Source organism: Cornus florida, unplaced genomic scaffold (assembly GCF_030987335.1).
Source record: "Cornus florida cultivar Cherokee Brave unplaced genomic scaffold, ASM3098733v1 CherokeeBrave_3.0.0_Hap2_Chr02, whole genome shotgun sequence".
Classification (NCBI taxonomy): Eukaryota; Viridiplantae; Streptophyta; class Magnoliopsida; order Cornales; family Cornaceae; genus Cornus; species Cornus florida.
The window spans coordinates 67,143,621-67,155,790 of record NW_026775572.1 but is presented as its reverse complement, the minus strand read 5'-3'; the positions used below and the strand labels follow the sequence as shown (position 1 = coordinate 67,155,790).

The window sequence follows — 12,170 nt, the reverse complement described above, 5'->3', positions numbered from 1 at the left end:
GTCCCAAACCGGTCTCCCGCCATCAAGGCGATAGCAGTCAGCCACCAAGGCATGCCTATTAGCCGCAATCCTAAAAAGTCTAGGGAAAGAGCACGCTAAATTGCGGTCTCCACACCACACATCCTCCCAAAACCGAATCTCCCTACCATCATGAACTCTGAATCTGATATACTTAGAAAACTCATTCCATCCCTTCCGAATGGCTTTCCAAACACCGACACCCCTAGGTCCCCCCCCCTCCTCCTCCTCCTCTCCCTCCCCAAAGCGACACAAGATCACCCTCCTCCACAATCTATCCCGCTCAATACCAAATCTGCACAACCACTTACCTAACATGCCTGTTAAAAGGCAACAGTCGCCTAATCCCAATTCCCCCAAACTTAACAGGGTTACACACCTGCTCCCAACGAACCAGATACTTAAGCTCATCCCCTAAACCTCCCTATAAAAAGTTCCTCTGAATTCTTTCAAATATGTGGGAATCTGGAAAAGGGATAAAAAATATGTGGGAATGCTTGACAAAGTGCTTTTCAACAAGGTAACCCTCCCCCCTTTTGATAAATATTGCTTCTTCCACCCTGCAAGCCTTCTCTCCACCCTTTCCACCACCGTATCCGAAGCACCTACAATCCTCGAAGAAACCCCCAGAGGCAAACCCAGGTAAGAGATCGGAAAAGAATTAACTCCACAACCAAGAACAGAAGCTAATTCCTCAATCTCCAGAACCTCACCCACTGGAATCAAAGCGCTCTTCCCCACATTCACTTTCAAACCCGAGACTGCCTGAAAACAGATCAACACCGACCTCAAATATCTCATTTGAGACACCTCAGCCTCGCAAAAAACAGGAGTCTCATTTTCAAATAACAAGTGAGAAATCTCCAGCTGATGCATATCATCCCTTCCCACCCTAAAACCCCAGATGAAGCCCACCTCCACAACCCTCCCCATCAATCTACTAAGCCCCTCCATCACAATGATGAACAAAAGTGGGGATAATGGATCTCCCTGACGCATCCAGAATTAGCCTTGGAGGGTCTCCATACACGAGAATGAACGATCTTAAAGATACAGTGCTTTTATTATTACTAATAGGATAAGAGTTCCGTTGATGTTTTGCAAATTCACAAACATCACAAATAAAACTATTTTTATAACATGCTTTACCAAAATGGGAAAAGTTTCTATAATATGCTAATAGTTAGATGACCAAAACGCCCATGCCTCTAATGTAGTTGTTGGATTGCCGGAGAATCATCAGCATGAAGAAAAGCCTGACGTGAAGATGAACTATCACCGAAAGATGAGATCTCCAACCGATATACACACGAATTATCACCGAAAGATGAGATCTCCAACTGAATTTTAAGATCCGGTGATACAACTCATAGAAAAGTAAATTAGTAGAGAAATTTGGAACATGTAATATGGAAGAAAGTGACATGAATGGGGAGCATTCCACAAGTCCCTTTCTAGAGATAGATGACACATTTGCAACTCTAGTTTTATCCCTAGCAGAACATGTGAAATAAGGGGGGGAAAAGATAAGAATCAATGACTCGGGAAGGTGGAAAGACACTAAAAGCACTTGTAGATGTACCTGTGTGAGTAAAGTGAGAAGAAGATGAGGCTGTAGTAGAAGTTGAGGCAGATGGAGTATTAAGAGGAGCCATCAAGCATTGAAGTGTCTGCAACTTATCTGCGGTAAAAGTGGTAGTATCTCCCCCGATGCGATCTTCCTGTGCCAGATCAACCACCATCTCGTCCTCTGGTGGGATGATTGTGGAATTTCCAACAATGATATTTAGTGTGCCTTGTCTTCTCATAGATATCACACTTTAGCTGGTCCTTCTTAGAGCTCCCGCTCTTGCCATCAACACGAGGCTGTCCTGATTGCTGATCTCTCTGAGGACTATTTACTGGGGCAAAGCGATCCATAAAGTATCGAATGTCAACCAAATGCAAGGTTGGACCAAGGATAACATGCCACAACACATCAACAGGAGGGATTCTACAGGAGCTGCAAGTCCAAATCAAGCAAAAAACCATGCAATCCTTCAAATCGTGCAACTAAACTCAACAAAATCATTCAGATGGCCTAGTTGCACCCCTCTGTGATGGATTAAAGCAAAAAAATTCAACCAACGCAGCTCAAAAAGCATATCGAAATAAGCTGCCCCTTTGTTGGAAAAAGTTTTGAAAAATGGAAAGCACTTGAAAATGGCTTTAAAAAATTTAGGAATTTTTTTTTTCCAGCATGCTCAGCAGGAAGAGGCGATTCAGGGGGATGGTTTTGGGCCTTAACGTGCTTATGCAGGAAGAGGCGATTCAGGGGGATGGTTTTGGGCCTTAACGTGCTTATGTCAGCCTACAGACGCTGATGTCAGTAGACCTCCTGGCCTTCTATTTACTCTTTTGAATACTGTGACCTCCTTCTGATATTTATTACTAGCTCTATTACCAAGTTGAGCTACTTTTTTTTATTATATTCTAAGGTTTAGATGTTTAGGGTTTGAAGAGGGAAAGAAAAGAAGAGAAAGAGAGAGTATGAGGAAAGGTTGTAGAATGCGTCTGACATCTCTACACCCTTATATTTATGTTTGTGAAAAATAAGATTTAAAATAATACCCCACGTGGTAAAATCCCACTAATTACGCTCATTACATGAATATTCCCACATACTTTGACAAAAGCCAAACCTTGATGAAGGTGAGATTTGATCCGGTCTCCAGTATGGTTACCTAGAGTCTTCCCCGCTACTTGCCACCTATATATTGCTCTTTTGCTTTACATTTGACTGCAATTGAATTGGTCAATTGTTGGCTGTAATGAATTTGTTGTGCATTCTTCTTGCAAAATTGTTCAAACACAGGTTTCGCTTGTAATGTATAATTATGTGACTATCCAAGTTTGATGAATTAGTATTGGGGTTCTATTGTTCTAAATTGAAGAACATCTTAGCTCATCCCCTCTCTCTCTCTCCCCCTTTATATATATATAATATATAAAAATATCTTATTATCACATCTCTTTGATATATTATGATGGAAATAAAAGACTGACGATACTTTATTGTCTGCACATGCAGCCTGCGCCTGCTACTTATGATGATGTATTTAAATCAATATTTGATTATATTGATCATCTCTTCTTGTTGGTTCGCCCAAGAAAGCTACTTTATATGGCAATTGGTAAGCTGTATTTTATAAATCTATAATCTTCCAAGTTCCTTAAATTTTTTTTTTTTACATTCGCAAGAAACACACACACACACACACTTTTTTTTGCCCACACCCGGGCTCGAACCCCTCTCCTCCTTGGGAGGTTATACCATTGGACTACATATCCTTTGGTAAGTTTCTTAAAATTATCCTCACTAAATTTTGAGTATTCCAGATGGGGTTGCTCCGAGAGCTAAAATGAATCAGCAGCGTACTCGTCGATTTAGAGCAGCTAAAGATGCTGCAGCAGCTGTAAGATTCTCTTTTCTCTTGTATTATGATTTATAATTGACAATGTCGGTAAACATTTTTTTGTTTTGTTTTGTTTTGTTTTCACCTATAGGAAGCTGAAGAAGAAAGATCTAGGAAAGATTTTGAGGCTGAGGGCAAAAATCTACCTCTTAAAGAAAAGCCTGAAACATCTGACTCAAATGTCATCACTCCTGGCACTCAATTTATGGGTGTGCTCTCTGTGGCACTTCAGTATTATATACAGTCTAGGTTGAACCACAATCCTGGTTGGCGGTACACAAAGGTTTGATGGACATTTCTAGATACTTCTTTCTTTCCCTTAATCCCTTCAAGATCGGATGATTCCCTTCCTGTGGAGTAATCCCTCCGGTTATTCTTTCACTATGCTTTTGGTTTTCAGGATACTTTGTCTCTGTTAATTTATTTATGGGGCTGCATTCGGTGATTATTTGAAGGTTATTCTTTCTGATTCAAATGTCCCTGGTGAGGGAGAACACAAAATCATGTCCTACATTCGGTTACAACGTAACCTTCCTGGTTTTAATCCAAACACTCGGCATTGTCTATATGGTCTGGTTAGTAATTTTCTTTTATGTTGGTCCTTGTTTATTGTAATTAAAGAATTCTCATATAGATCTCTTCTTGTCTTGTTTTCACACGGTATTTCGTAACTATGGTAAATTAAATTATTTACATGTTCATTGTGATCTCTCAATTTGCTAAGTCCTAAATGATGGTTTATCATAATCAGGATGCAGATCTAATTATGCTGTCTTTAGCTACACACGAAGTTCACTTCTCGATATTAAGGGAGGTTGGTAGCTACTTTTCTGGAATACTCTTTTAATTGCTAATTTCACTGGTTATCGTGATTTATATATATATATATAAAATCATTGTTCATTCAAGAATGATATCATATTTGATGACTCTACAGGTGATCACTCTGCCTGGAGGCCCTGGACAGCAGGAGAAATGTTTTCTTTGCGGACAAGTTGGCCATCTGGCGGCAGAGTGTCGTGGTGGGCCAGGTGACCAAGCTGGAGATGTGATTGATGACACACCAATTCACAAGAAAAAATATCAGGTTGGATAATTGTCATGCTTCCCTTTTGAAGGACTTCCTGACTTCTGATTCTTCAATCTCAAGCTGCATCTCCTCCCTCTTTTTCAATTAATTATTATTAATTTTTGCGTGAACAGTTCCTCAACATCTGGGTGTTACGAGAATATCTGCAATATGATTTGGAGGTTTTTAATCCCCCGTTTGACATTAACTTCGAAAGACTGGTGGATGACTTTGTGTTTCTATGTTTTTTTGTTGGCAATGACTTTCTTCCGCATATGCCGACTTTGGAAATTCGAGAGGTATGTAGCTGGTTGGCAGTCTCTGGCACTAATGATTTATGATCAATCCAGTTGGCTGAAGCTTATTTTTTACGAGATTAGGATCATAGAAATACTTCATCTGCTTTTCTATAGTATAGTGCTAACATGACATTTGGTCTTTCTAGATGTTAGGAACATAATAATTATTCATCTCATTATTTATACTAACAATGATAATGTTTAAGAATCAAATTATTCTGTTGTGACTGAAAATCCTTCCCTCATACTGCATTCTTACATTAGCAGACAACTTTTTTTATTTTTTACTCAGGGTGCTATAAATCTACTGATGTACGTTTATAGAAGAGAGTTTGCAGCGATGGGCGGTTATCTTACTGATGCGGGTGAGGTAATTTTTTCCATTAATTATTCTACTCAATCCCTGTTTCGTTTAAAATTATATATGTGATTTTTGAAGATGTATCTCTGTGGCATGCACTTCTATTTTACGTCCATTAAAATGTTTTTGCTTCCCTTATACCAGGAGTGATTTGATTATATCCCGTGACCTTATTTTTCATTTCTAAAATTAAAGACAGAGTCATATGCTGGTAGGGAGAAAACCAGTAATAAGTAAAGAGAGGGAAGGAAAAATGTGTGAATGAAGACATAAGTGGGAAATAAAGGGCAACGGAAGTAAATATTTTCACGCACATGAAAACCTATCTGCCCAAAATCGGCAACAAACAAAAGGGAAACAAGGGGCACTACTTTTCATCTTCTTTTGGTGTTTACTCGTGGACTTTTGTGCTCAAAACATTGTTGTCTTAGAAAAGCTGTAAAAAGAGCCTACATGTCTCGTAAACACATATAGAGACTTAATGACATCAACCTTTGGGGCTTGTCCCATGTTGATGATCAAAGAAAATTATTGGATGTTAGATCTTGGATGAAAGGCCTATTTTTATGCTATACACAAATATATTTCTTGTCTTTGATACTGAAAATACAGTTGTGAAGATGGGTGTAGACTTGTGCAGTTGCTGCTTGTCCAGCACTTTGGTCAGTTACCTTGTAGTGTGTGGCTCAGTTTTATAATTTAGTGGGAGCACTGGTGCATTGTAGTAAATAAGAACATTGCTCTGGATTATGCTTTCCAAACAGTGTTAAACTTCTTAACTTCACTTAGCACAAGTACAACCAAATTGGACAGCAATTGTGCTTTGCATGCTCTTACTCTTGAATGCAGACCGCATTGCTATGATGAATTGAATTAACAGTCCCACAACTTTTGGGCTGAAATTTTATCTCGCTTATCTTAGTTATATTAATGTTATAATATTATTATTTTTTCTTTCACAGAGACTTCTGTTTTAGGTAATAATGTCACTTGACTATTGAGAGGTATATAAACATTTCTATTTAAGTTCTTATGTTTGAAGTTAAATATTTTAGTTTGGGGTCAGACCAGTTGGTTTGGGCCCTGAAAAGAATCTTGATTGAATTTTCAAAATCCTAGTTCCAAGCTGGGCTTCGGTCTTGCAATTCTGATGTCTTTGGCCTTAGCCCTTCCTTGCTATATCTTCACTCTTTAACGCAAGTGCTTTAGCTTGATTCCTTGTACAGGAGACATGCATGAGGTTGATAGAACCTGTCTTGTTTCTCAACTTAAATTGTAATAGTTATTTATTTATTTTGGAGGATAATGCAATCTAAACCTTTTTCCTTCCCATGCTTTATAACACTTGCAATTCTATGTTTTCCATTTCTCTAATGCTGCTCGTTTGATGACTTAATTTTTTGCCCTTCAAGGTAAAGCATGTTTAGGATGGAATATCGACCCTTTTAAAAAAATGCCCTAATGTTCTATAATTTACCTATTCAGGTTTTGCTGGACAGAGTAGAACATTTTATTCAGTCAGTTGCTGTTTTTGAGGACCAAATCTTTCAAAAAAGGGCTCGCATACAGCAGGTGTTATCTAAGCTTATATTCTCATTATTATTAGGATCAGCTTTAGGGTTTATTTATATGGAGCTGCATGATGCCTACATGGTATATACTTACTGGGAATAAAAGCATTGCCTACAAATGCAAGTGCTTCTTAAAGCATCATGTTTTGTTGGACAGAGTAGAACATTTTATTCAGTCAGTTGATTTTTTTGAGGACCAAATCTTTCAAAAAAGGGTTCGCATACAGCAGGTGTTCTCTAAGCTTATATTCTCATTATTATTAGGATCAGCTTTAGGGTCTATTTATATGGAGCAGCATGATGCCTACATGGTATATACTTACTGGGAATAAAAGCATTGCCTACAAATGCAAGTGCTTCTCAAAGCATCATTTGATCCTTGTTTTTGTTTTGTTTTTTTTTTTTTTGGAGGTTAAACAATTGAATAATTGGTGTATTTTATTCTATTTATCCTTTTATACGATGATCTTCTACCAGAATCTAGCTAATGTCAATTCATCTTAATCCATGGTGAAGAATTGAGATGTCTGGAACTGTTATTAAGTATGTTACCTTTTCAAGTACAGGATATATGTCGGTTGAAAATGAAGACCTTTTGGCCCAAGTAAAAAGAAGATGCAGAAGTCTGTATAGATGAAAAAAAAAAATAATTATTTTTTGGCTATGTAAAATTTCATTGAAATGCGTTCAGAAAGGGTGATCTTTAAGAATTGCACAAGAGGCCAACAAAAGGCCCACTCTACTCTCAACTATCCAGAAAATCTACAAAGTCCTCTATAGATGTACAATACCACCCTTTAATCCAAAAAAATAGAGAGCTCAAGATGGAGAGTTTCAACTCCCAAATAGGGGCTTCCTCTTTATCGAAGGAACTCCTATTCCTCTCTTGCCACAAACCCCACCATAAGCATAGGAAAGTTGCCCTCCAAGCATCTCGAACTTGACTGCCATACAACCTCTCCAAGCCTCAAGGATGGCCATAATAGAGTCCAACATTACCCAATGAACACCAAAGATAACAAAATTTGTCCTACCTGAAAAGGTTGACTCTAAAATATCCACAACCCGAAGAAGGAAGATGAAGCATAAATAACAAACCCAACCCAACCCCCCGCCCCCAAAAAAAAATCCTCATGTTCTGATATCGAGAGTTTGCTAAGAAGAAAATTAAAACGCATAGTAGTGTGGGACTTCGTGAAGAAGTCAGCCAACTGCATAGAAGAAGAAACAAATGGTAGAGAAATGGTGCCAAGCTGAAGATGATGGCGCAGAAAATGACAATCAATCTCGATGTGCTTCGTACACTCGTGAAAAATAGAATTGTGGGCAATCTGAATAGCACTTTTGTTGTCACAATACATAGGCGTTGCAGCAGACAAAGGAACGCCCAAATCATCAAGCAACCATCAAAACCAAACTCTCTCTGCTGTAGTAGCAGCCATGGCACAATATCCAGCTTAGGCAGAAGAGTGAGCAACAATTGTTTGTTTCTTGCTTTTCCAGGAAATTAAAGAATCTCCTAGAAAATCACAAACAGTGGTAGATTTACAGTCTGAGAAATCCTCAGCCCAGTCAGCATCAGAAAAAGCTCGGATCTCCAAAGCTGATGTAGAAGAAAACAATAAACTCTGATGCAAAGCACCCCGAAGATGGCACAAGATACAAAGAATTGCAGACCAGTGCATAGTAGTCGGAGAGGATACAAATTGGCTAACAATGTGAACAACATAGGTAAGATCAGGCCGAGTGACAGTGAGAGACACTAAACTGCCAACTATAACTAGTATGAGTATAGCGAACATTAAGATCTAGGGGAGTCTCAACTGTCCAAATATCAGTGAGATGAGCTCTGTGAATAGGATCTGATGCATACTTAAACTGAGAGAAGGTAATCTTTGGGAGAATGAGCTATGTCAATGCCAAGAAAGTAACGACAAGGACCAAGATCCTTCATCTGAAACTATTGCTGCAATTGAGACTTTAACGGAGTAATACCATCAATACCATCACTCAAAATCATGTCATCAACGTATAGAATAATACGACAACTAAGAACGGAGCGATGACTGGGTTGAAAACCCAAAGCACAAATCACCGTAGAGAACTTCTCAAACCAAGCCCTAGGTGCTTGTTTTGAGACCATACAATGCCTTTTTAAGTATGCACACATCTCCAGGACTGTGAGAAAGGCCAGCAGGAGGAGTCATATATATCTTCAGTTAGGTCTCCATTCAAAAAGGCATTTTCAACCTCCAATCGTGGCAAACTCTAATGGTGAATAGATGCAACAACAATCAATGTGCGAACAGTTGTCATTTTGGCTACAGGAGCGTAAGTGTCCTCATAGTCAATACCATACTCCTGGGTAAATCCTCTTTTAACTAGACGAGCTTTATATCGTTTTACAAAGCCGTCAGACTTGGTCTTGATTTTATAGATCCACTTGCATCCAACTGCACGTTTGGCACGAGGTAAAATCCCCAAGTCCCATGTCCTAGTCTTATGCAAAGCAGAATGCTCTTCATTCATTGCCTGTTGCCAAAGAGGATCAAGAACAGCCTCCTTATAAGAGGTGGGCTCAAAAAACAAATGAATAGATGCCAAAAAAGAACAGAAAGCAGTATAATAACAAGAATTAGAAAAACCAAAACGATCAGGACACTTAAGAACACGTTGTGGATAATGAGGTGGTGCAAGATCAACATCATCAGAAACCAATGGAGAGTCTGCTGAGAGAGATGAAGGAAATGTACGTGCAAAAGGTACTGCTTTATTCCTGCGAGCATAAGTGTGAACAATAGGAGGAGGAACAACAGAGGAAGATTCTGGTGCGGAAGAAGAGGAAACATCATCAATAGAATTGTCATCAGAGATCAGACCTACTCAAAGTGCTAGGACTAGAGGGACTAGAAAATAAAGGAATATGCTCAAGAAACATTACATGACGAGACACATACAACTTTTGAGCAACTAGATCATAGCATCGATTCCCTTTTTGGCCTTCACCATAAACAAGAAATGCACACAGCAGAATGTGCATATAATTTAGTACAAGCGGCTTTAGGAAGAAGAATAAAACATGTGCAACCAAAACCTTCAAGGAAAAATAATCTGGAGGCTTACCAAACAATTGTTCGAAAGGAGAAACACCAGAGGTAGCAACAGTTGGGATTATATGTATGGCCGTGAGAACAGCCTCCCCTCAAAAACTACTGGGAACACTAGTAGATAACAGGATTGAACGTGCAGTCTCCATGATGTGTCAATGCTTTCGCTCAGCAACACCATTCTTCTCCGGAGGAGTTTCTATACAGGAAGATCACTGAAAAATGCCATCAGATTTTAGCATATCAAGGAAGGAACTGTAATTTTACTTTTCACCTAAATCACATTTAAAGCATTTGATAACATAAGAATCTTGAGTGCGAATCATTGCACGAAAATCACTAAAGATAGAAAAGAATTCAGAATGACGCTTCATAAGAAAAATCCAATAATATTGACTATAATCATCAATATAGGAAATATAATATCTGGACCCTCCCTTAGTATAAACAGGAGCAGGTTTCCACACATCAGAATGAACTAAATCAAATGGTGCCATAGAGACAGCTGAACTCTTATTAAAGGGCAAAGCAGAAAATGTTGCAAGTTGCAACCACTACAATTAGAATGATCATGACTATTTAAATTACCCAAAACGCCAGCAGAAACTAAATAGTGTAAACGAGAACTAGAAATATGTCCAGGACATGAGTGCCTTATATAAAAACTAGATGACTTATGACTTTACTGGGAAGAGGACAAGTCAACAGAACAAGCAACTATAGCTGGAACATACAATTCCTCCCTCTCTACGACTTGTCCCAATCAAATTCTTAAAATTGGAATCTTGTACAATACAACTGGCGGAAGAAAAGTGAAGAGAATATCCTGAGTCAAATAATTGACTAACAGAAATTAAGTTCAAATAAGCTGATGAATGCAATAGACATCAGAAAGAGACAGATGAGGAGAAATAATAGTTCCAATACCAGCTAATGAAATTGGTGTGCCATTGGCTGCATAAACTGAAACAGATAACGAAGTTGTGTGATGCTATGCGATGAAGTCCAGGGCCAGAATCGATGATATGATGCAGACAGTAGATGCTACTATGACACCAGATGATATGATGCGAAATTGTGTAATGTGAAGTTGAAGCAGAAGTGAAATTTCAATTGCCAATTTAGGGTTACTGTTGCATTGCGATACGATTGCTGATGCAGAGGCGATAAGCCTGAGAGTGAGAAAGATACTGAGAAATTGTGAACGAAGTTGATATGATTAGATGCGAGTTATAAGGAGATATTGTAAATCCATGGAGGAAATAGTTGATTTTTTGGACTCTTTGAGAGTTTAGAGGTCCTATTAGGCCTTGTGTATCTTCTGAGGGATGCGTTCCCCTTTTGAATGCTTCTTTTATACAATGTTTGCTTATCAAAAATAATGATTAGATGTGATTGCCACTGTTGTGCTTGCCGAGGCTGTCATTGCTTTGATACCATGAAAAGGCTTGTACAAAAGAGTAAAGAAGAAGAATTCTCTATTGTAAATTACAGAATGTTGTATTACAAAGAAGAGGATAAAGTAATAATCCCTAACTAAAAATAAAGAAAAAGACAAATCTACCCTTACCCTAAAAATATATAAAATATAACAACTCTAAAATAGCCACAACCCAAAGAAGGAAGACGAAGCCTGAATAACAACTCTCTAACACAACCATCCCTTCTCACTGGACAATGCAAAACGAGATGGTTCACCGGCCTCCTCATCCCTTTTGCATGTATAATACCAATTCACTACAATCCAGCACCTTTTCCTCGGATCATCAACTGTCAAAATCCTCCCCAAAATTACCGTCTGCCCCAACAAGTCACCTTTGGAGGGGCTTTTGGTTGCCAAACTGCCTTCCAAAGGGAAGTGGACCCTTGAGATGTCAAACAAAAAAACCGCATCTCAAAACCCCCATGATGTGATTTCACGGCAATACCGCTCATCAAGCCCCTCCCAATCCAACACTAGGTTGATATAGTAAAGCAAAAAACCTTGACAATATCCTCCATCTCCAAATCTTGAAGATACTGCTCGAACTGCACAACCCATGTCACCCTCTCGTTATCAAGACAATATTAGTTAGTGATGACATATGCTTAACCACTGCAATCCTGGGTAGTCTCGGGAAAGTGCATGCAAGTGGTCTATTCCCACACCAAGTATCCTCCCAAAACAGAATGTGTCCCATTCCTCACCCTGAACCGAACATGCTTTTAAAATTCATTTGAACCTTTCCAAATGAATTTCCAAGCTCTCACCCCTGCTAGAGAAATCACTTCCTCAGAGCTTCATTCACGT

General features: G+C 38.8%; 1 protein-coding gene across 2 annotated transcripts in view; it reads left to right on the top strand.

Moving 5' to 3' along the window:
* LOC132295222 (5'-3' exoribonuclease 4) overlaps positions 1-12,170 on the top strand; it is a 50,079-nt gene that overhangs the window by 8,510 nt on the left and 29,399 nt on the right. For both annotated transcript variants that reach the window (XM_059793389.1, XM_059793388.1), the window contains exons 2-10: positions 3,089-3,191; positions 3,397-3,473; positions 3,565-3,756; positions 3,929-4,048; positions 4,225-4,287; positions 4,411-4,560; positions 4,677-4,841; positions 5,134-5,211; positions 6,688-6,774. In XM_059793389.1, coding sequence (XP_059649372.1) covers positions 3,089-3,191; positions 3,397-3,473; positions 3,565-3,756; positions 3,929-4,048; positions 4,225-4,287; positions 4,411-4,560; positions 4,677-4,841; positions 5,134-5,211; positions 6,688-6,774 — 1,035 coding nt within the window. The remainder of the gene's footprint in view (positions 1-3,088; positions 3,192-3,396; positions 3,474-3,564; positions 3,757-3,928; positions 4,049-4,224; positions 4,288-4,410; positions 4,561-4,676; positions 4,842-5,133; positions 5,212-6,687; positions 6,775-12,170) is intronic.